The sequence below is a fragment of the Lissotriton helveticus genome, chromosome 5_1 (assembly GCF_964261635.1).
Source record: "Lissotriton helveticus chromosome 5_1, aLisHel1.1, whole genome shotgun sequence".
Classification (NCBI taxonomy): domain Eukaryota; kingdom Metazoa; phylum Chordata; class Amphibia; order Caudata; family Salamandridae; genus Lissotriton; species Lissotriton helveticus.
In genome coordinates this window covers 937,708,358-937,730,923 of record NC_136065.1, presented here as the reverse complement: position 1 = coordinate 937,730,923, position 22,566 = coordinate 937,708,358, and the positions used below count along the sequence as shown (strand labels likewise).

General features: G+C 47.1%; 1 protein-coding gene across 2 annotated transcripts in view; it reads left to right on the top strand.

Annotated features, from left to right (window-relative positions):
- Nucleotides 1-22,566, top strand: part of BTAF1 (B-TFIID TATA-box binding protein associated factor 1) — a 984,515-nt gene that overhangs the window by 54,240 nt on the left and 907,709 nt on the right. For both annotated transcript variants that reach the window (XM_078643429.1, XM_078643428.1), the window contains exon 3: nt 9,242-9,356. In XM_078643429.1, coding sequence (XP_078499555.1) covers nt 9,242-9,356 — 115 coding nt within the window. The remainder of the gene's footprint in view (nt 1-9,241; nt 9,357-22,566) is intronic.

Below are 22,566 nucleotides of genomic sequence, written 5' to 3'. Positions count from 1 at the left end.
ACGGAGCGTTTGAGCAAATCAAACACTCACCCCCCGTCAACTGATCTGGGTTTAATCCATCACCATTCTTTAGCTCACTCGGCCACCCCAGTTCAGACATGGCCATATGCAAATCAGTCTGACCCTGTGCCTCATGGGAACAGTCTAGCCCGAACTGCAAAGCCATGTCTTCCCTGGACGGGAAACAAGCATCCTGGGACCGGTTTCGGATTCATAATCCTCATCAGCCAGGCTATCTTGAATCCGGTGGCCAAGTGAGCAAGGGAATCACGTCTGAGCATTCCCTGCCACACTTAGGGCGAACAAAGCGATACAAAAGGGGATGATGGACGGAGCGTTTGAGCAAATCAAACACTCACCCCCCGTCAACTGATCTGGGTTTAATCCATCACCATTCTTTAGCTCACTCGGCCACCCCAGTTCAGACATGGCTATATGCAAATCAGTCTGACCCTGTGCATCATGGGAACAGACCAGCCCGAACTGCCAAGCCATGTCTTCCCTGGACCGGAAACAAGCATCCTGGGACCGGTTTCGGATTCACCACTGGAGTCAAGCTATCCAGGCTGATGAAGGCTGATAGCCAGAAACTGGTCCTTGGATGCTTGATTCCGGTCTGGGAAAGACATGGCTTGGTAGTTCGGACTGGACTGTTCCCATGAGGCACAGGGTCAGAGCTGATTTGCATATAGCCAGTGTCTAACCCAGGGTGGTGTGGAGTGCAAAAAAACGATGGATTTAGGCCCAGATCCTTGTACTGGGGTGAATGTATGACATTGTTCTACATTCTGTCCATCAACTGTGTTTTTTGCAATTTTCACCCCGAGTGTGCTGGGTATGCTCAGACGTGAGTCCCAGGCTCTCCACACCACTGGAGTCAAGCTATCCAGGCTGATGAAGGCTGATATCCAGAAACCGGTCCTTGGATGCTTGATTCCGGTCTGGGAAAGACATGGCTTGGTAGTTCGGACTGGACTATTCCCTTGAGGCACAGGGTCAGAGCTGATTTGCATATAGCCAGTGTCTAACCCAGGGTGGTGTGGAGTGCAAAAACGATGGATTTAGGCCCAGATCCTTGTACTGGGGTGAATGTATGACATTGTTCTACATTCTGTCCATCAACTGTGTTTCTTTCCACTCAAGACAAAAAGCGCAGCCGAGCAAAAGCTTCCTTGGAAACTCCAACATGCAAAACTGCTGACGTCGGCACACCGGGTGGCGCCTCTATAGACCACAAACCAGATGCGTACAATGTCATGCAGAGTCAACCAGTGCCACCCATCGGCATGCAGGGGTTCTGCTATCAAAAATGTTCCGGTTCCAGCCTGATGCCTGGAAGTTCAATGGTAACGAACATTCGGGTAGATCATGTCTCTACCAGAAAAGGTGTTACCAAAAGTAAGTAACTTGTCCATTAGTGTCTTCGCATGTGGAGGTTGATGACTGGGTATTATGGAACCCTGGGAGATTATTCAGGTAACGTATGATCTTTTGGGACCTGAAGTTGCCCGTGTGAACTCAATGGAGTTGGTTGGAAAGGTCGAAGGAGATCCAGTAAAGGACATTGTCTGTGAATTCCATTCAAGACCGTAGGGTGGGGTTGTCAATTGTGTGAAAGATAGATGAGAGGTTATGTGATATAAGGAGGCAGGATAAAGAGGGGGGAGTGTTATGTTCACCTGTGGTCAGGAGGGCATCTTCGATGTGTAATTTTGTGATGTACATGCAGCAGTGTTATTGGAATGAAGACTGGTAGTTGAGCAGGAAATGGTTAGACTTCAAGTGGTCTTGTATAGGTGCATATGTTTAAGCTGTTAATCTAGTCTGTATTTTCTTTGTCTGTTTCAAAGAAAGGATATTATATTTATAGTCGGATTACATTTCAAGTTCACCTTGGGCTACATTCAGTCTTCCATTTGCTATCACGATTACTAACTGTTTGATACTAATGAATTGAGATGGGACATTAGCATGCTGAAGGCTTTGCACCATAGTGGTAACACCTACCCAAGTGTGAGGTTCTTTTTGTTTAGATTTTCTCTGCTTCTCTAAAGAAAATATACAGCACTGTTTTGGGCACTCTTGCATGCTATGGCTGTACTTTGCGATTTTTGTAATATTTTTTTTTCTATTTCAAATATTCAATTTTTTGTTTTAAATTAATGTTCCATTTGTATTCGTCGTTAATCCTGCTTTGACAATAATTTCACGTTTTCTGATCCTGTTTTGCAAATTCTCGGTTGAAATAAAAGGCAGACTTGATGCTCTCAATCTTGCTATGTTCGGCTCTAAAACGTTTTCACCTTGGCGTGTTTACTCTTTCTTGCCCCCAGGAGGGCATCCTTCAAAGTCTGTTTTTAGGTTTTGCCTAGCCAATGCGTACGAAGTACGCATGCGCTAGCAAAACCTCTTGAGATGTATATGTGATCGATGACCCGCCTCTGTCTCTCATTGGCTAGCTCCATAAATGGAGGCTAGCCATTGGGAGACAGAGGCTGTCAATCGCGCTTTCTCTTGAAAACGCGATTCGGGGGCGTTTCGCAGTGTTTTTTAAGCCCCGCCCCTTTGTCCTGGGCCGCACTGCGATTGGCTGCCGGCCCGGGACACCCCCGTGACGTCATTCCCGGGCCGCGCTGTGATTGGCTGCCGGCCCGGGACCTGACTTGTTTGCTATTATAGTCGGTATCCCAAAAATAGTTAACATCATCCGAATCCTTAAATTTATCGACAGCGTTTTGAGACGATGGCGTTGTAATATTCACCTCTCCAGAGGTGTGGAATTTATTAAAATATCTACTTGTCCATGGGACAGGTTGCTTCATAAATCTACTTGTCCTGTTACAAAATCCACTTGTCTCTTTGGTGCCATGTAGTTCGGGTCAAATTATGGCAGCAATCTCATTATATAAGAGCTCTTATATAGTCTCTTGGATTATGCCAGGGCTCATACCATAGTAGTGTTTGAATACTAGCAATCCCTTTGTTGCCATGTTTCGGCAGATCTACATACTGGGACTGAAGGTAGTGGTAAGCAATAGATCCAGGGTTGAAATGCCCTTTTGAGTCTGTGCAAACCTATTAACTTGCATGTTTTAAGGGTGTTCAGCAACTCTTCCCTAATATTTCCCCATACTGAGAAATGTTGGAAATGTACTCCTGATAATGGCAAGCGTAAACCTTCTTCCAAAGTTGGAGAAACAGTGGTTGGAGGGAAAATATGTTGCAAACGATCAGGTTTTCGCATGAGCAACTCTACACATGCATATTTGCTCATGCTAAAATTCAGTTCACAAATATTTTCTAGGAGTACTATTTCTTACCCTACTACTGTAAATTCTTGTGAATTCACGAAAGCCATATAGCTGCACTTATTTCAAGGACATATAACAATGGTGCACTTTTGAGACTTTCTTTAATGAATGGGCCACTAATTTGGTCTGGCGTTAACCATGACCTTTTGTGTTTATTAAAATTGTCTCTCTCTGTATCCGCTGGTTTCATTGTGCGTGACAGCATTCTGCACCTTTCACATGGAGCATATCGGCACACATAGTAGTTGTGTTCAGCGCTAATAACTAATGTGGCAGTGCGTACTTTTTTTAGACCAAAAACATTTTTTGCTTTTGCCAATGCTTGTTATAATGGTGAGGGCCCAGCAGATCTCACATCAAGAAGGTTTTACAAAAACTATGCCAAAACAAGTCACGCATTGCCAAAACTAAAAAGCTGACCACCAATTTCAGACCTACTGGCTTTGCCAGTGTTTGTTTCTTTTTTATGTTTCCCATAATCTAATTGAAACTGGTTACACCGATTTTCCAAAATGAATATTTTTGGTAAATACTAGCATGCATCAACACATTTTACTAAATGATGCTGCAAAGAAATGGTACCTGAAAATGTACAGTAGTTTAGCAAAATGATTTTTCCCCTTACTTTCATTTTTTAGGAACATTTTATATTGAAAGCAAAGGATCATTAATCTTGCTTTCAAGCTTCTGCAACTATTTTCATCTAATCCGAGTATTCTGGCAGCTTTATGCATAACCACATATTGCTAAACTTTGAAACCATGTGTACACACTTCTATACTGGAACCACTGTCAGTATTGCAGTCAGAATTTACATTTACTTACAGCGATCACCCTAATAATAAAGGCTTTAAATTAATGAACCATAAATACAAGTTTTAACAGCATTATCAAATACACACACAAATTAACTGAACTGCAGGCATTGCCCTTCCCTGACCCTTAATGTGGCACTGCAAACTGGCAGCCAAAGGGTTTGTGCTGCAGGGGGTTGGGCCTACTTGTCCCAAGAACAAAATACACATTAAAACTTGTTGCCCTTGACCCCAAACAATATGTCCAGGGCGTCGGGCTATAGGAATTCCACATCCCTGCCTCTCTAATGTGTGGTCCAAAAAGAGAAGAGCACTCGATCAAAAGTGAAGAATCTACATCACCCACAGGGTATTCGTGTTGAAATTATGGCTACAGTTGTGCATTGTCTGCAGACTTCTAGTTTGGCTGGCCGTCTGCGGCCACTCGACGGATATACCTCCCTCCGTTTGTAAAACACTGCAGAAACGCGCCCTTCCTTATGCGCATACCCTGGCTGCAGCGAGCAGCCTTGTGTTGCAGCGGCCGCGGCTCTTTTGGCGTCCTTAGTGTGTCATGGCGTCACGCTGCCACACATATGGAGCACATTTATTTATTTATTTAGCGATTTATAGAGCGCCTGGTGACCCGGAGGCATCCCCGCGCTGTTGCATTTGTGGAGACCAGAGGGGGGAGGGGACTTTATTTTGGGAACATTGAGCAGCTCCCTTGAGTGAGGTCAGTTGAATTCGCAACCAGTTCCTGCTGCGTACTCGTGTTGCTTCTCTTGCAACATGCCCCTGCCCTAGACTAATTCCTGGAACCGCCGCAGCCCAAGCACACTTCACCTGTTGTTCATTAACCAGGAGCGCATTGGCGCGCCTCCTCCGACTCTGCCGTTGTATCGCCACCGTCCGTGATACATATTTGCGTATTTTGCTGTGACTGGGAGTGCGCGCGCGGCTTCCCTGCTTGACAATACGGAGCGCGCTTCCACGTGGTTGGAAGCCAGTGTTTTTACAGTGGCTTCACCAGTGACATCGCTGTTGCCAAGCAACTCTCCCCCCTCCCCCACCGCTGCGCAGCACACCGGCTATCGCTGCTGCGTAGTTCTAGTGGTCTGCAAAAGGATGGCGAGCCGGCCTACCACGTGCACCTTTCTTATAGTCTGGCAACAGTCGAGACCCTCGCTGTGTGGGGTCATAGTGTGCCCCGAGGGCATCTTTATTGACGTATCTGTTGAACTCCCTGGAGACGTTAGCGCGGAGCCCGTGCATAAATCTGTCTTTCGTGAAGGAAAAATATCCGGGGATTAAAACACGTTCGAGCCATGGGTTAGACAGTGAGTCGCGGTCTTCTCACAATCAGCTGTTCTGAGCTGCCAGTCTCTCTCTGGCATCCTGATGTTGCACTCCCCAGCTTCACACCATGGTTGCGTGAACAAGAGTGTTTTGTTTGGCAGTGGCCATAGCAGTTCAGGGCCTGTGATATGTTTATTTACTTGGGAAGGGTAAAACATTTAATATATATTTTTTTTATTAGCCACAAGGTACAAAGGTATAATATAGAAGCAATAACACATCATAATTCCATATGTAACCTCACTCCTTTCATTACCACAAATAACAATTTACTTTATAAAACACTCAGACCATGATATCCAATTTCATATGATATACAATAATATTAGAGAAAGGAACAAAAAAGAAAGATAAGAACCACTCCCCCCCCCCCCCCCCATTCTCACTTATTACAGCAGCTCATAATCGTGGCAAATGCTCCTCGTTGGGTTTCGCCTGCCGAAGGCTGCGCTCTGCGCAGCTTTTCGGCGCAGGCGAAATCCTTTGTTTACAATAAGGACTTCGGGAACGTCCCCCGGCTCCCATTGGCTAGCTCCATAAATGGAGGCTAGCCATTGGGTGCCGGATCTGTCCGTCAAGGCCGGACCAGATTCGGGGGCGTTCCCGCGATTTTTTCCCTCTCCACCCACTTCTGTTCGTCATCGCGGCGGTGGGTGGGTGTTATTTTTTTTTTTCGAGTCGCCATTTTTTCTTCATTTTACATGCGTCTGTTGTTGGAGTTAGTTCAAGATTCGAGTTCCCACGAAGCGATCAGGGATCAGGTAAGGAGTATTTTGTTTATAAATGTGTTTTCACTCTGTAAGTTTAGGTATTTTGTTCTGTGCCGGTTCCCGCCCCCATCCCGCTGTCCTGTGCCCGTTCCCGCCCCCTCCCGCTGTCCTTGTGTCCGTTCCGCCCCCTCCCCGTGTGCCCGTTCCCGCCCCCCCTCCCCTTTCACTCTCCGTTGCTTGTTGCAATTGAGCTGCCAGTATGTTATGTTTTTTAGGAGAAGCGTTTTCTTGACTGTAAACACGCTTGGGGCACCTCTTACAGATCATGTGATCTTAAGTGCACAGCACTTGCCAGCTTCCCACATTTATGCCAGTCCGCGTCTTTATATTCTTCATTTGCCTTTCGTTGTCGAATGGGTGGGTACACAGCGCAACTGTCGGCAACAGATTGTAAACAATTATGTACAATTAAGATAGATTGGCTTTGGCTTCAGCCAGTGAAGTGCTATTCTTATACCTCATGCAGTTGGTTGTTTAGTTCATCTTTCCGCCTTCCGGTGAGTACTTAACTGTATTGCATGTGTTTTTATCTCAAAAGTCCATAAAGTCTTTACACAGTTTGACATTCATTTTTTATGTTTATACATTATATTCAGACACCTGTTTTTCAATTTTTTCCAGAGTCTTAGGGCAGGTTTTAATATGATGAACAGCATTTGTTAATATTTGTGTTTACATGCGTTGGCATAGGAAAGTTAGATCTTTTGTTTTGCCTATAAAACGTGTGAGATTAAGGAATCGCACATGTTCCATCCGTTATGAATTAATTGGGTTGAGACACATAGATAGTAAATATGAATATGCAGTGTTTTTTCTGTGCAGTTTCTTAAAGTTAAAAGGCGATACGTGAGGCATGGTTTAGTCAAATTTTGAATTGGTGCTTGGATGCGCAGAGGTGTAGAAGTGTTCAAAAATTCTACTTGTCTAGGTGTGTGGAAATCCTATCGCACGCCGCCCAGTACATACTACTTGCACATATCTTGGGCAGAAGAGAGTATATTTCCCAAATTCAGTGTAAACCCCCAGATTTCTACAGTTGTTGTTCGGAAATTGTGCAGTCACACTCTAAGTAAATTATAGCTTCTAACTAATAGTCTCTCCCTGTAGGTATGGTTCCCTGTACTGTTATATAGTTGTAGTATACATTGACAACTCACTAACACAGGTGTAGCGGCAGGGTATGCCAGGTACCTATATACATGGAGGCAGCAAGTGTATTAACTCGCTGAGCTATTTTGCTAGCATAGGTGCACAGTTCCCCTGTTCCTGTATGTGCATTGCCCTACATGTTGAAAGAGGTTGGGTTGCCATGAAGATTCCAATGGGCACCAGAGCATGACGCTAACAGAGGGAGTAGCCCAGGTGCTTTCATCCAGGATATGAGAGATACTTCTGCAGGGCCCTGGCATAGGCAGTAGTAGAGGATACCTAGCTTGTAGCGGTTGCATTCGCAAAGTGTGCTACATAACTGACTTAACGCCATGTGCAATACCATCTCTCATAGGCTTGCCCACCCCACTACTAGAAACAGTCCTTTGTGCTATAAGCTCGTATTTGCAGAGCACCCCCTCTTGATTACTACTTCTTCCTTCAATTAGAAGGAGCCCATGCACAGTGTTACACATTGGTGGACAGTAAGTGTGTTAGAAGCCATAAGGCAGGTCTTTGTGAGTAGCCAATGACGGAGGCACCAACATGTTATTTTTAATGGTGTAGAAGCTATGTAGCCAAAACACCAGCCTCAGTCATACTGTAAGGCCCATCTGAGTTCCATTAACTGGTGCAGCAGGGTATGGAAGGAGTTCAAAGTCTGTGCACATTGTTCAAAGCAGCCTAAAATAGCTCTTTTCTCTTCAGTGGGTCAAAGTGTGTTTTGTTTATTTTTGACATTAAAAAGACATACCAGTTGTTTATTTTGCCTGCAATTCGGGTGCCCCGTTAGATGTTCATTTTCTGTCTCTTATGTATCGCCTAAGACAGAGCATGCACAATTGCTTGCAAGATCTTTTGTTTTCCAATAGCAGCGTGTCTATACTGGTCCCCATATTTAAACAAGCATTTACAATGCAACGGTTTCGCCTTTGGAAAAGTTTGAGCTATTGGCATTGTAAATGACAAAATTTGTATTTGTGTTGGTTTTGAAAACAGATAAATAAATGGCATTGTCATTTACATTGCCAATAGCTCTAAATTTTCCAAAGGCGAAACCGTTGCATTGTAAATGCTTGTTGTAATGGAGCATTGGAAAGGTGGACTGGCTGAACCACTTTAATGCTGACTTACTCGTTGTCAGGCAGCAACGTAATGTACCCAGGGTATTAAAACAAATGGATGTCAACCGAACACTTTTTACATGGACTGCATCCTTGCATGCTACATGGAACCACATAGTGCTCTCTAGTCCCTTATCCGTTGCTGAAATAATTAAAGCATTTATCAAAACGAACATAAATGGAGGTTCTTGGGTGGTGGTTGGGTGGGAGGGGTTCTTGGTCATGTAGCATATGTGCAATTGAAACAACTCAGAGATAAGACACACAGGAAACCTCTTTGCCTTCACCAACTCTTACCTTCCAGGCTTCCCCAAGCGATTACCTCAAACTGTCAATCTCGAGTCTGCCAGAATGATTTCAATTTAATGTAGTGGCGAAACCGTGGTGTGAGGTAATAGACGAGCACCACTTCCGCTGCCCCTCCCTTTCTCCAATTACCATCCCGCAGTTGAGTTTCCGATACTTCCATTCAAACATGGCTGTAAAGTGTGGATTGGAACTGAACTTGTGTGTTTTTTTTTTATCTGCTCTTCCTTGGAGTGTTGGTTTGTGTCTTTCACCACTTTAATGCCTTGCTTGTACTGACTTATTTATTCAATATATTTATGATGTTCAGTACATTAACGTGACTGTAAATGTGCAATTTCTTCCAGTATCGATATCCGTGTTAAAGTTCCCTTTCACCGATTTCTTTTGTAATTGTTTATTTTATTTTTTCTTATTTATTTTTTTAGGTTTTGACCTACTTAAGAAGTCCTAATTGGGACACTCGCATAGCAGCCGGGCAGGCTGTGGAGGCTATTGTGAAAAACGTTCCAGAGTGGCACCCAACACCCCGATGCAAGCAAGGTCCTTTTTTCATGTTTATAAATACATATAGGGCATATTTATTACGGTTTATTTGGGGTAATGTGTGGCCGAGTCGCAGGGCATATTTATTACGGTTTATTTGGGGTAATGTGTGGCCGAGTCGCGTAGTACTGCAGTGTATTGCTCTATTGGTTGTGCAAGCTAAACAAAAAAAGCACATTTTTTTAAAGCAAATCTCTAAATCGAGGGGAGCTGTTTTTTGCATTGTGAAAAGTGACTGAAAACGATGATAAAATTGCCTGCCTAAGATGGGCCTAAACGTGCAGCCATGTTCAAATACTCAAAATGAACTCAAACCAGACACATCATTTGGCATTCATTTATTGTATGTAATTGAATCTGAAAGTTCAGAAAAATTCCACATTTACCACAAAATGTGTATCTTGGATAGTGTTGCAGGGAACAATTTACTGAAGGGCATGTTAATGGCGGCCCAGCACACTGGATCCCTGATGTCTGCAAAGAACTGGAAAAAACACTTTCTAGCAAGCTTGGTTTCTTTACTTAACTTTGTCATGTAACACAGGGTCTGAGTTTTTTTTGGAGGGGGAGAGAGACCTGGGGTTAGGTGTGTATCATGTAGCCATAAGGGACTTCTGTTGATTATGCACAACTAACACATGTTAAGAAGTAATTAAACTGTGTATTTTTTCTCTGCGATCATTGCTATGGTTTTGGGTTGCATGGTACTGCAAACAAATGTGCTCACACAGTTCAGTAGTATTCCTTGTGTACTGTTACGAATGCAAGGTTCCTGTCCAAGGTTTGCAGGAAGGAGCTGCCACCTCTTGTTCATAGGTGCTATCAACCAGTGTGTAAAGTAAGAGCCAGTGTTTAAATCAGTGGTTAGAATTTGTCCCACTACATTATACTGTAGGTGAATAAAGATGGTGCTAGTGCCTCGTCAGGAGCTTTTGTTCTTTTTGGATCTTTTCTGGTAGTTCCTTGTTTTGTCCTGTGGTACCAGTTAGCTGGATCATAGATGGCCTTAGAGGAATGCAATTTGTTCTTGACTTGCAACTACATGACTGAAGGGTGCATTATTTTTCTTCCTTGAACTGCACTGTCTTAGACCTTGTGTTCTAAACTTTTTAACCTACTTCCTGAATCTGTATGTTCTAAAGTCCTCCAGTCTTCTCTACTTTATTGTGCTTTCCCTCTTAATAACCCTGTAGATGCAAAATAGCCTGCATTGCTTGGTACATATATGCCTGTTCCAGCTGATGCTTTTTACCTGTCCTCTGTTTCTCCTCTGCTTGTATTTCGGAGGTAATTTAAGTTATTTTTTTTATCATGCTGTTCACCAGTGAAGCTTGACATTCTGTTTGAGTCAGCCAGAGTGAATCATGACCAACATGTATAACGGTGACACTTGCCCACTCCTCTCAAACCATGTTGGTGATAGTGTGCAAGGCCTTTTTTTGTGTAACCCTGTGGAGACCATGTCAACTTGCTAGCCTGTGAAAGTCCATCTAGGCCCACGTAATTTATGTAACTTGCTTAGCTTCATTTGAGATGTGATAGATTTATGTAGTGTATATGAAAGAGACACGTTAGTGATAGATTCCTTACCTTAGAATATACCCCGGGCCTCAGACTGGATCCAGAAATTTTTCGTCAGCAATACCCCTGTGCTTCAGTAGGTGGTGTTGTGCGGCTCCGCGTGAGTCGCTGGCGTCTTAAGCTCTGAGATGATGTCACGGGGACTACTTAGGCGCCACCCATGTGCGCTGACGTCAGTTCTTTCTTTTTCCACACCAGCAAGTGCAGATCCGGTTAGAGCACGTACCCTAGTGACTTTTTGACTAACTTTTTTGACACTTTTGTCTCTACTTCTTTTTGAGTCTTTGACTCCTGGTGCCACGTAGGGATGCCTGGGTTTAAATCCTGCGGGGCCTGCCGCTGTACGATGTCGGTGGCCAACCCCCATGGCGTCTGTCTCTACTGTCTGGAGCGCAACCATGACTCCAGGTCATGTTCCGACTGTATGGCCATGGCTCTGAAGGCTTTGCAAGAGCGGTTCCGAAAGCTGCTGGAGGGCCGGCAGTCGTCTCCACGCAGTTCGAGGTCCAGGGGTCGCTCGAGGGAGCCATCCTTGTCGCTCCTCGGGGTCCAAGTCTTCACCCTCTGAATCGGATAAGAGGCTCCACAAGAAAAAGTCAAAGCGTGGGCGCTCTCCGACCTCCCCCATCTGTCTCTGGATGCGGACGAGGGGGCTGGGGGTCCTTTCCCCACGGGTCCGTTTGAGCCTGAGAGTCCCGCGGCCTACCCGCTCTACCCTGGTCCGTCGGCAACTCAGGCCCAGGTGCAAGAGTATCTTGCCGCCATGGACGGCCTTTTCAGGCCTAGGGCTCCCGCTGGCGCGCCCCGCGGTTCCTATTGAGGGCCCTTGCTTGCCACTGGCTCCGCTGCAAGGTCCTCCGGTGCCACAAGGTCCTCCGCCGGCAGCTCTGGCGCCCCCTGCGACTCCATTCCCATCGCCGCAATGGGTTCCGATCATCCCCCCTCCGCCCTTGCCCGAGTTTCCAGGCAATTTTGCTCCGGCTTGGGACCTTAATTGGGACATGGAGCCGGATCGGCGCTGTTCCTGGCGCCGTTGGAGCATTTCCTTTACCTTGTGCCTCGGGCCGTGGAGGAGGGAAATGACTGGGAGGGGTCAGACTACCATCTTGCACGGCAGTGCAAGTCCAAACATGAGTGGGCTGAGGACTCGGAGGATGCAGGTGGCCTTGACCTCTCCTCTGAGCCTGGGTTTGTGTCTCCTCCTGCTGTCATGGAGGAAGGCGCCACATAACTGTGGTGCTCCGTAGAGCAGCTGAGGCTCTTGACCTTGATCTGCCTACTGTTACTCTAAAGACAAACCTCCTTACTGAAGTGCTTCAGCTGGCGGCAAGTTCTATGGAACCTCTTCTACCGTTTAATGAGGCATGTTTTGATGGGCACCTCGTCTAGACTAGCCACAGGGGTTCCTGTGGATAAAGTTGCGGCCAGGCGTCACCGCCCAGCACCGGGTGACCCTGCCTTTTTAACAAATCATCCGACCCCAGAGAGCCTGGTCATTCAGGCCTCCACTTCCCTACTGCCCCGCCAGATAAGGAATCGAAAAAGCTGGAGTAGTTTGGTAAAAAGTCCTTTTGCCTCTGCCAGCCTGGGGCTGCGGTCAGTCAACACTGCATGCCTCCTGGGCCGCTACTCTCACGCTGTGTGGGACACGGTGGCACAAACTCTGCCCCAGTGCCCAGAGGAGATTTGGGCTGTACTTTCCCAAGCTGTTGCGGAGGGGAAGGATGCCGCGAAGTTCGCCAATCGGTGTGGGCTGGACACCGCAGACTCTTTCGGGAGAGCCATCTCCACGCCTGTGGCCTGAGTCGCTATGCCTGGCCGCGGTCCACAGGGTTTTCGGTGGATGTCCAGGGTTCCCTCATGAACATGCCTTTTGATGGTGCTCACCTATTTGGCGATAAGGCAGACGTGTGCTGGAGCGTTTCAAGGACTCTCGGGCTACGACCAAGTCCTTGGGTCTCGCCTCCACCACACGCCCGGCCACGTCTACCTTTCGTGGCCAAGGAAGGGGCGCCCCTACAAGTTCGTTCAGCCAGAAGCCTGCGCAGAACCAACCTCACCCCGGCTGCGGGCGTGGTGGCTGCCGGGGCGGCACAGGGGGCCAGTGTGCCTCCGCTCCCGCAGCATCCGCCTCAATGCCTTCCTAATCCAAGCTTTGAGGTGCACCCCACGCCGCTGGGCGGCAGGATTCAACATCACCTCCCTCACTGGCGCTCTGTCACTTGTGGGTGCTGCAAATCGTCCGTAAGGGCTACTCCCTCCCCTTCGGGTCTGCCCATCCAGTCATGCCACCTCAGTTCCACTGCATGTCGGGGGATCACTATGCGCTTCTCCAACAGGAAGTCACGGCCCTCTTGACCAAGGGGGCCATCAAGCATGTTCCTGGACCAGAAGTAGGACGTGGTTGTTATTCCCACTATTTTCTATTCCCCAAGAAGGAGAAAGGGGGCCTGCGCCCCATCTTGGACCTCAGGAACGTCAATCGCTTCCTCCGGAAGGAGAAGTTCTAGATGTTGACTCTGGCTCAGGTCTTGGTTGCCGTCGAGACTGGATGGTAGCGTTGGACTTGCAGGACGCATATTTTCACATTCCTGTCTGCCCACCAGCGTTACCTGTGATTCATGGTAGGCCAGGAGCATTTTCAGTTTTCCGTGCTCCCCTTCGGCCTTGCCAGCGCCCCTCGGGTGTTCAGGAAAGTGATGGCGGTAGTCGCAGCTCATCTGCGCAGGTCAGGGGTGTTAGTCTTCCCCTACCTCGACGACTGGTTGTTGAAGGCGGGCTCGCCCTAGGCAGTTGTCACCCACCTTCAGACTACGGCCGATCTCCTGCATTTGCTGGGGTTCTCCATCAACATGCCGAAGTCGCACCGAAGTCCCTCTCAGAAACCCCTATTCATCGGAGCGGTTCTGGATTCGACACAGTTTTGGGTATATCCTCCCGAGCAGTGAGTCCGGGATATTCAGGCTATGATGCCGATCTTTCAGCCTTTATCCCGGGTTTCAGTCAGGATAAGCCTCCGGCTCCTGGGCCTGACAACCTCCTGCATCCTGCTAGTGCAGCATGCCAGGTGGCATATGTGGGCTCTGCAGTGGGTCCTGAAGTTCCAGTGGGCACAGCATTAGGGCAACCTGTCCGATCATGTCCAGATCTCAGAGGGCACTGCACGACAATTGCAGTGGTGGCTCACGAATCGCGATTGGGTCAATGGCAGATCCCCCTCCCTTCCCCAACCGGAGCACACAGTGGTGATGGATGCGTCGCTCTGGGGATGGGGTAGCCACTCGGGTGAGGCAGAGATCAGAGGCCTCTGGTAATCTTTTGGAGCTTCGGGCGATCCGACTTGCACCGAAGGCATACCTTACCTCTGTCCGGGGAAGTGTAGTGCAGGTGTTCACGGACAGCACCACTGCCATGTGGTATTGCAACAAACAGGGCGGGGTATGGTCGTGGACCCTATGTCAGGAGGCTCTGCGCCTCTGGACATGGCTGGAACATCAAAGCATTACCTTGGTGGTTCAACACCTGGCAGGTTTTCTGAACGCCAGGGCGAACGAACTTAGCCGCCAGTGCTTGATGGATCACAAATGGCGTCTGAACTCTGACTTGGCGCAAGGTCTCTTTCTACAATGGGGAGAGCCTTGGTTAGATCTATTCGTCACCGAAGAGAACGCACGTCATCAATTCTGCGCATTGGAATTTCCAAGGCTGCGCTCGCTCGGCGACTCTTCATCGCGAGTAGAGCTGCGGTATGTTGTACTCCTTTCCGCCTATACCACTTCTGCCCAGAAGATTCGGCGCGACCGGGCCCAAGTCAGCCTTGTGGCTCTGGATTGGGCACGAAGATACTCGTATCCCGAGCTACTCAACCTGGCGATCGATCCCCCGATCCGACTGCCTCTTCGGGAGGATCTTCTGTTGCAGCAGCAGCGGATGGTCTTCCACTCGAACCTGTCCAGCCTCCACCTCCATGCGTGGAGATTGAGCGGGGACAGTTGACAGCTTTCAATCCTTCTCCCAAAGTCTGTGATGTCATTCTGGCAGCCAGGCGTCCCTCCACTAAGACGGTATACGCCTGCAGGTGGAACAAGTTTGTGGCATTGTGCACAGCAAAGTCTGCTCTGGGCACTATCAAAGGTTATCTTTCGGCCATCTCCGCCTTTCTAAGGCTTCCAGATCAGCCTTCTCTCTTTAAGTCCCCGGTTGTTAACCGTTTACTGGAAGGATTTACACATGTCTCCTCATGTGCCTTTTTAATGCCTCAGTGGGACTTAAATCTTGTCTTGACCTACCTGATGTGCGCTCCTTTTGAGCCCCTTTATAACTGTCCATTACGTCTTCTCACTCTAAAGACAGCTTTCCTGGTAGCTATTACCTCTGCTAGAAGAGTGAGTGAACACCAGGCTCTTTCTTCTAAACCTCCTTTCCTTTCTGTTCATCCAGGCAAGGTGGTTTTAAGGACCCGTCCTTTCTTGCCAAAGGTTGTCAGACCCTTCCACATCGGGCAGCCAATCACCTTCGTTTCACCTACACATCCTTCAAAAGAGGAAGAGAGGCTCCACCGTCTGGACCCAAATTGTGCGCTCTTGTTCGATCTGAAGCACACACAACAGTTCCGGGTGGATGACCAGCTCTTTGTTGGCTATGTGGGCGCCAAAAAAGGTCTGGCCGTGCACAAACGAACAATCTCTCGGTGGGTCGTTCTGTGCATCAAAGCGTGTTACTCGTTGGCTAAGAAGGAGCCTCCTGTGGGGCTGCGTGCCCATTCTACCAGGGCGAAGGCAGCCACTACTGCCTTGGGACGCGACGTTCCCTTGCAGGACAATTGTCAGGCAGCTACGTAGGCCTCGCTGCACACGTTTACCAAGCATTACTGCCTTGACAGTCAAGTCCGGAGAGACGGCTCTTTGGCAAGGAATCTATCACTAACGTGTCTCTTTCAGATGCACAAGTTACTACTTGTGTAACGGTATATCTGTAAGAGATATTAGTTAGTGAAAGATTCCTTACCCGCCCCACCCATCCTCCCCATTCTGCAAACTAATTTCTAGGGTTAAGGTCATCCCTTTCGGGGCCCTAGTTTCATGGCACCATTGGCCAGTTTCTTGCATGGCTCTGTGTTCCTGGTGCAGAAAGTCGTGTACAGAACTGACGTCAGCGCTCATGGGTGGCGCCTAAGTAGTCTCTGTGACGTCATCTCGGCGCCTACGACGCCAGAGACTGATGCAGAGCTGCACGAAGCCACCTACCGACGCGCAGGGGCATTGCTGACAAAACTTTCCGGATCCAGTCTGACGCCTGGGGAAATTCTAAGGTAAGAAATCTATCACTAACTAATGTCTCTTACAGATATACCGTTACACAAGTAACTTTGCTTTGATTTCCCCTCTGTAAATCTAATTCCTCCCTTATCTAATTTATTGTCGCGGTTGTTTATTCTCTATTTCTGATCAATTGGTTGTCTCCTTTCGCATCCTGGGTCTTCAATATCAATACCCACTCTACCCACTCTTAGACAGCAACCCCAGCCTTTCAACTACCGTTCGCCTACTTCTTTGCCAACTGAAACACCTTAATTGTGTCTTCCCTTTCTCACCGGCTTGTTTCCGGTTCATGAGTAAGTGTAGTGCTCCTTTTGTATTACGTGCTTCAGGGCGCTTCTGCGACACGGCTGCACTATCTTTTTTCTCTGTTCTCCTAATCGTGCTAGGACACATTTCATTTCCCCGTCCTTTTTCGCACCTCTAGGCATTCTTGTCCTTTTAATTAAGTAGGTTGATTCTTCGTTTCCGGCAACTCGCTGCACTAGTTCCAGGGCATCTCTTGCCTTATCTACTTGGGTTCAATTAATTGTCTGACATAAGAAATGTTGACCAGACAGTGAACGAGGCTAATTTTCCAAGTGTTTCATCAGCATGCATTTTCTCATCTCACTGGGAGCACCAATTCACTAGTTTTAAATAGCAATTATGAAATAAGATTGTCCAGGGACCATACATTAATTATGTAATGTTTCTTATAGATTCAGCTTGCCCACATATGCTGTGTCCTTAAGAGGAACTCTAGTCACTGAGATCGAAACGCTGTCGACCCCCTACAACATGAACTCCCTGCATTTTTTATAAACTGTTCTTGAGAAGTTATCCTGTTTGTTTTCAATGCGACATATATGTATTTTTTAAAGTCACCCTCACTTATCACATCACGCTCATTGCCACTTTTTTATTAGAGCTCCTGAACTATGTTTTGTTAAAAATGAATCGCTTAATCTCTTTGAATTTAATCTTGTCCCTGTGTGTACACTTCATTGCTCCCTCTAGCATTACTTGCTTATACCCTAAATCAGACCGTTTGCTCTTATCCCTGATGCAAATTCTTGTGTCTTCCCTTTGGACCATTCTGGCCACAATAGAACCATTGTTTTCGTAAAACAATGTGTTGAAGGAGGCAAACCATAGCCGCCTTGGAGTTGCTGAAAGTTTATCATGCCATTCTGATCGAATAGGTTGCCTACCCTTTTACAATTTGCGTTGTGCCATGGCATGTAATCCGTTCCCTGGAGTGCTGGCGGGTAGTCTGGGTTTTCCAATATGGGGGTCAGGGATGAGAGCCTCGTGAATAACTTCTTTGAAGTAGCTACTGCATCCCATGTGCCCACTGTAGCACGGACTACCAGGGAGATATACACCCCCTGTGGTCGATGAGGTTTAGGGAGCCAGGGAGATCTTCATATGTGAATTCCTGTGATAGCCTGCTCGATAAAAACACCAGTGTTTCTCTGGAGTGGGTTTGTTCCATTCCACTAGGTAGTGAAGCTGTTCCGCTTGATAATAGTGTTTGAGGTGAGGGAGTCCAAGACCACCATATGCAGTGGACAAGTATTTCAGGCGCTTAGTGATACATGCCTTTTTATCCGCCCATATGTATTCCATCAAATGTTGCAATTTGGCGAGTGCTTGTGGGGGGGGAAGGAGGGGCACGATCTGCATGACGTAGAGTATCCTGGGGAGGAGCGTCATCTTTATTGCCACTAACCTCCCAAGCCAGGATCGAGTGTGTTCCTTCCGTTTTTGTAGTTCTGAGCGTGTTTCTGCCAACAGACATCCATAGTTGCTATGTGCTGTTTGCCTAACCATGGAGTGTATGTGAAGGCCCAGGTATGCCAGCCCATGGGTAAGGGTAGAGGTGTCTTAGGGTTTCATGGTCTGGTGTCGGGATTGTGAGGTTCTGTAGCTGTGATTATTTTTTTTTTTTTTGGGCCATTAATTTTAAAGCCAGACACCGCTCCAAATGCCTCCATCTCCAAGATCAACGCTGGTAGGGAGCGAAGGGGGTCAGACAACTACACCATCACATCATCTGCATATCCTACTAATTTATGGTCTCTGCCCCCCATCCTACCTCACGCAATATCCAAGTTTGTCCTCACTCGCTCCACAAATGGCTCCACATATAATGTGAATAGTAACAGGGATAGAGGACACCTTTGTCTTGTTCCCCGCTCAATGTTATAGGGCTTGGATATTGCCCAGTTGACTCAGACAGCCACCCGAGGCCCTGAATATCCCGAACAGATCCATCCTATGCATCTGGGTCCTAGACCAACATAAGGTGGAAGATTGCAGCCAGTACCTCATCAATATGAATATCTTTCTTCAGAGCAAGGGCATGGTGTTAATCTAATCTTTCTATTGGTGCTCGGCCCAGATAAGACTCTATCTCAGTATCCGAATGGCGCTCCGCCGACTAGAACTCTCTGTAGAATTGTTGAAACGCTTATACTATCTGATCATCCTGTTCCAGTTTATCCCCATGAGCGTTCACAATTGCAGCTACCTCTGAGCCAGCAAACGTCCAGCTTTGTTCCCTCCCATGTAATACCTCTGTTTAATCTGCAATAGGGCGTAATCTGCCCTATCCATGTCTAGAGCCTGGAGTTCCTTTTTTTGCTATATTAAGCTTACAGCGTGCCTGATGTGCTCTGGATTGTTTATATATCCCCTCTAGCTCTTTAACTTTCTCCTCTAGTGTGGCACGCTTCGCTCGTCTCTCCTTATTATCTCGAGCAACAATGGTCATAATATTGCCCTTTATTACCGCTTTTGAAGTGTCCCAAAGAAGGGCGATTGGAATATCGGGTGAGTTGTTGGTCTCCAAAAGAGCCTTTATTGCGTCTGTGATCTCTGAAATTACATCTTATATGTATGGAGTTTAAGGTTTAAACGTCATATGCGGTTCCGCTACTGGCGGCTAGATATACGCAGTTCGACATGCAGGGGAGAGTGGTCTGGCGGGGCCGCTACCCCAATGCCAATGTCCTGAATGTATGCTTCTACTGAACTGGTGGATAGGAAAAGGTTAATTTACACGTGCGTTTGGTTTGTCGCTGAGAAATGGGAATAGGAGATCTGTCAGGTGATGTTTGCGGTAACCATAGAATTTTACAATTTTACAAACAAAATAACTTTGTAAATGGGAATCTCTCCTTTCTGTATTAAACCCTTGTTTGTAGAGAGGTTTGACTCTTTATCCTTCCACTCCTCTTCTACAAGACACCAAGTCTCTTGAACCCTGACCAGAGTCATAGTTCATACATTTTGTCTCAATCCTGGCTTCTGTCACTACTGTTCATGATTTTTTAATTTTATTGCGAGAGAGAAACTGTGTAGTATGAATAGATTATTGGTGTGTTTGATGGTCTAGACTATGCCTAGTATGAGAGTTGTTTTTTTAAGTTTTGTGGGTCATCTTCTCTGACTGGGGAAGGTGTGTTTATTCACTGTAATTATAGATTTCCACATACTATTTGAATTATAAGTTCGCATTTGTATATGTACATATGATTGTAGATATTGTTTCTTTTGTTCCCTAGACTCAAATGCTAATAGAGCTCTATCCTTCTGATTTTGTATCGTGTGCACTAATAAGATTTTCTGTTCTAATAAAGCATTCTTTTTGCTCATTATATATTTATCTTGGTTTGTACACACTGAAACGGTCTATCGATTACTTGTATGTCGTTTGATTTTGGTTTTCCCAGCTGAGAAACCCACTTTCAACCATTCAGAGACGCTTCACACTCCTATCTACACTAGGCAGATGACACTGAGCTCCTTCCTACCTATAAGGTTGTTGCCATTTAGTCATGTTTGCACCAAATATCTGAGAGGCCATGTACGAGTAATTGACGGTTTCCCTGTGGTGATAATGTGCCTATGTTGCCAATCCTCTTCACTGAGCGATCCAGTGCTGCATCCATTACCAAATTAAAAATCCCCACCCAAGAGGACATCAGTATCTGTTGTCTCCATTACCTGTCCTATTGCATCCAGGATCAAGGATTCCTGGAGCTCATTGAGAGCATATATTTTAGCAATGGTGAAAATGTAAGACCCAATAGCTATACAGAGTGAGAGAAGGCTTCCCGGGATTTCAGCCTGTGTGCGAATAACCCTACCCTCGAAGTGTGTAGCCAAAAGAATTGCCACTCCTGCCTTCTTCCCCGTCCCTGTGGTGAAATAATGGTGGTCAAACTAGCTTGATCTCATAAGCCGCCAGCACATTTGAATATGGTGCATTTCTTGAAGCAAGCAAATAGTGCATTTAGATTCTCGCAACTTGGATAGGAGTTCCGGTTGTTTTGCTGGTACATTAAGCCCTCTGACATTATAGCTAATTATTCTAACCATTGATCAGTCAAGTGAGAAAGCCATGATGTGCTTCCATGCCTAGCCAACCTATTCCCACCCTCTAGAAATTATGTAGATATAAGTTCCATGTGAGCAACAGCAGATACTGATGAAGAGCATCTAGAGAGAGAAGAGAAGAAACAGAAAAAAAGGCAATACTCAGCAAAGACTGGACATCGATTCCACTACTAGTTCGTCCAGATTGTGGAAAGTAGGGTCCGTGGTACGCGCAGTGCACTGCGGAGTCCATCCGCTCACTCTAGCTACGTGCTCCGTCGTTCTGTCAGCCATCTCATACTTCAGATTTGGGATGGGCCCTCAATCCTGCACACTCTCAGAGGAAGTTCCGTGGGTGTGCGGTCCTCTATTGGGCCGCCCGCCCCCCACACCCAACTGGGATACTTTATTCACTGGTCGGCTCCATTATCTCCTGGTTCTGCAGCTGTTGTAGCATTGCCTCTTTCTGTGCGACTTTCTACATCTGAAGGCTTGGTCACTTTTTTGCTTTTTCGATTAAAGAAATCGCTGAGGTTGTTTCTTAGCAGATTTTGTTTGAGTGTCGTGTTCCAGAGTGTCCCACGAAGCAGTGGTGTTGGATTTCATCAGGTCCTTCGCTTTCTCCATGGTTCGGACAGAGCAGGTTTTATTGGCCCACACAAAATTAAGGCGGAATGGGTGACCCCAGCTATGGCAAACTCCATTATTTTGTAGAAATTCCATGAGGGGTTTTAGTTGGCGTCGCCTTTGGATTGTGATGGGAGACAGATCCTGGTAAAGCTACACCTTAGAGCCTTCAAATTCAATGGTGCTGCGGTCTCCAGCTGCTTTCATAATTCTTTTTTTGTGTGTAGTAGTGGAGGCACGGAGGATATCTTGCTGCATCCCGGGGAACTCGCTCGGCGTCCTGCTCTGTGTGTGTGCGATCCAATATGATATCTTGTGGTGCTAGGGTGGGAGCCATGTGCTGGAAGAGACGTCGGATGTAGTCCTCCAGATAGTTTGCGGCTGCATGCTGTGGGACTTCTTTTATGTGCATATTAGCTCTCCTGGATCTGTTGTCAAGCTCCTCTATTTGATATCAAAGCTCAGTATTCTTATTTTGGAGGTCCAGAAGCTCTCTGCTATGAATATCCAGTTCCTCCTCTCTTGAGTCACCTGTGCTTTCCAGGGAATCTACTCTAAACGCCAGGTCACCCAGTTCCCTCCGAAGATCTTTAACTTTGTTGCTATATCTTGTTTTAGGGCTGCAAAGTCTGATCGCAGCACTCCGAAGAGGGTTTCCAAAAATGCTCTTGTGACTGGGGCCTCTTCTCCCTGTCGGTCCCCCAGGGCACTCTCAGGACTTGTATCAGTCACTTGTGCTTTCTTAGGTAGGGGCTTAGAGAGCAGGTATTTTATGGTACACTCCTTTTTGGCATGGGGTCACCATCTTCTGATCTTAGGAGTTCACCGGCGTTTGGCACTACACTCCTCCGGCTTCCTTACAGTACCCCCAGGAGCTGCGTTTTCTTGTCCGAAGAAATCACTGACTAGACTAAGGAGAGCCCCCACTTGCTGATATCTCCCACTCCGGGAGCGGCAGCTGGATCTACAGGGCCCAACAGGAGACCACTCTCTTCCTTGTCCTCCACCTCGTCCGTCGCAGCTCCGGGCTGCGCCACAATCTGCCCGTCTCAGCAATGCCCAGGGGCTCTTGTTTCTGTTCTCTTAGTGGGGCACACTGCCGCAATCTAGGAGGCTCACCCATTCACTGATACAGGCCCCTCACTGTTACCTCCGACCATGGAGTAGTCAGCCTCTGTCGCTCAGGCATCTAGGGCTCCCCTGGCTCCACACAGCATAAGGCTCCTCTGGGCAAGGCTACAAGTTACAAAGGGCGCCCCAAAGCCTCTACGTTAATATGGTCGGACCCCAAACATTGACAGGGAGGGAAATGCTCT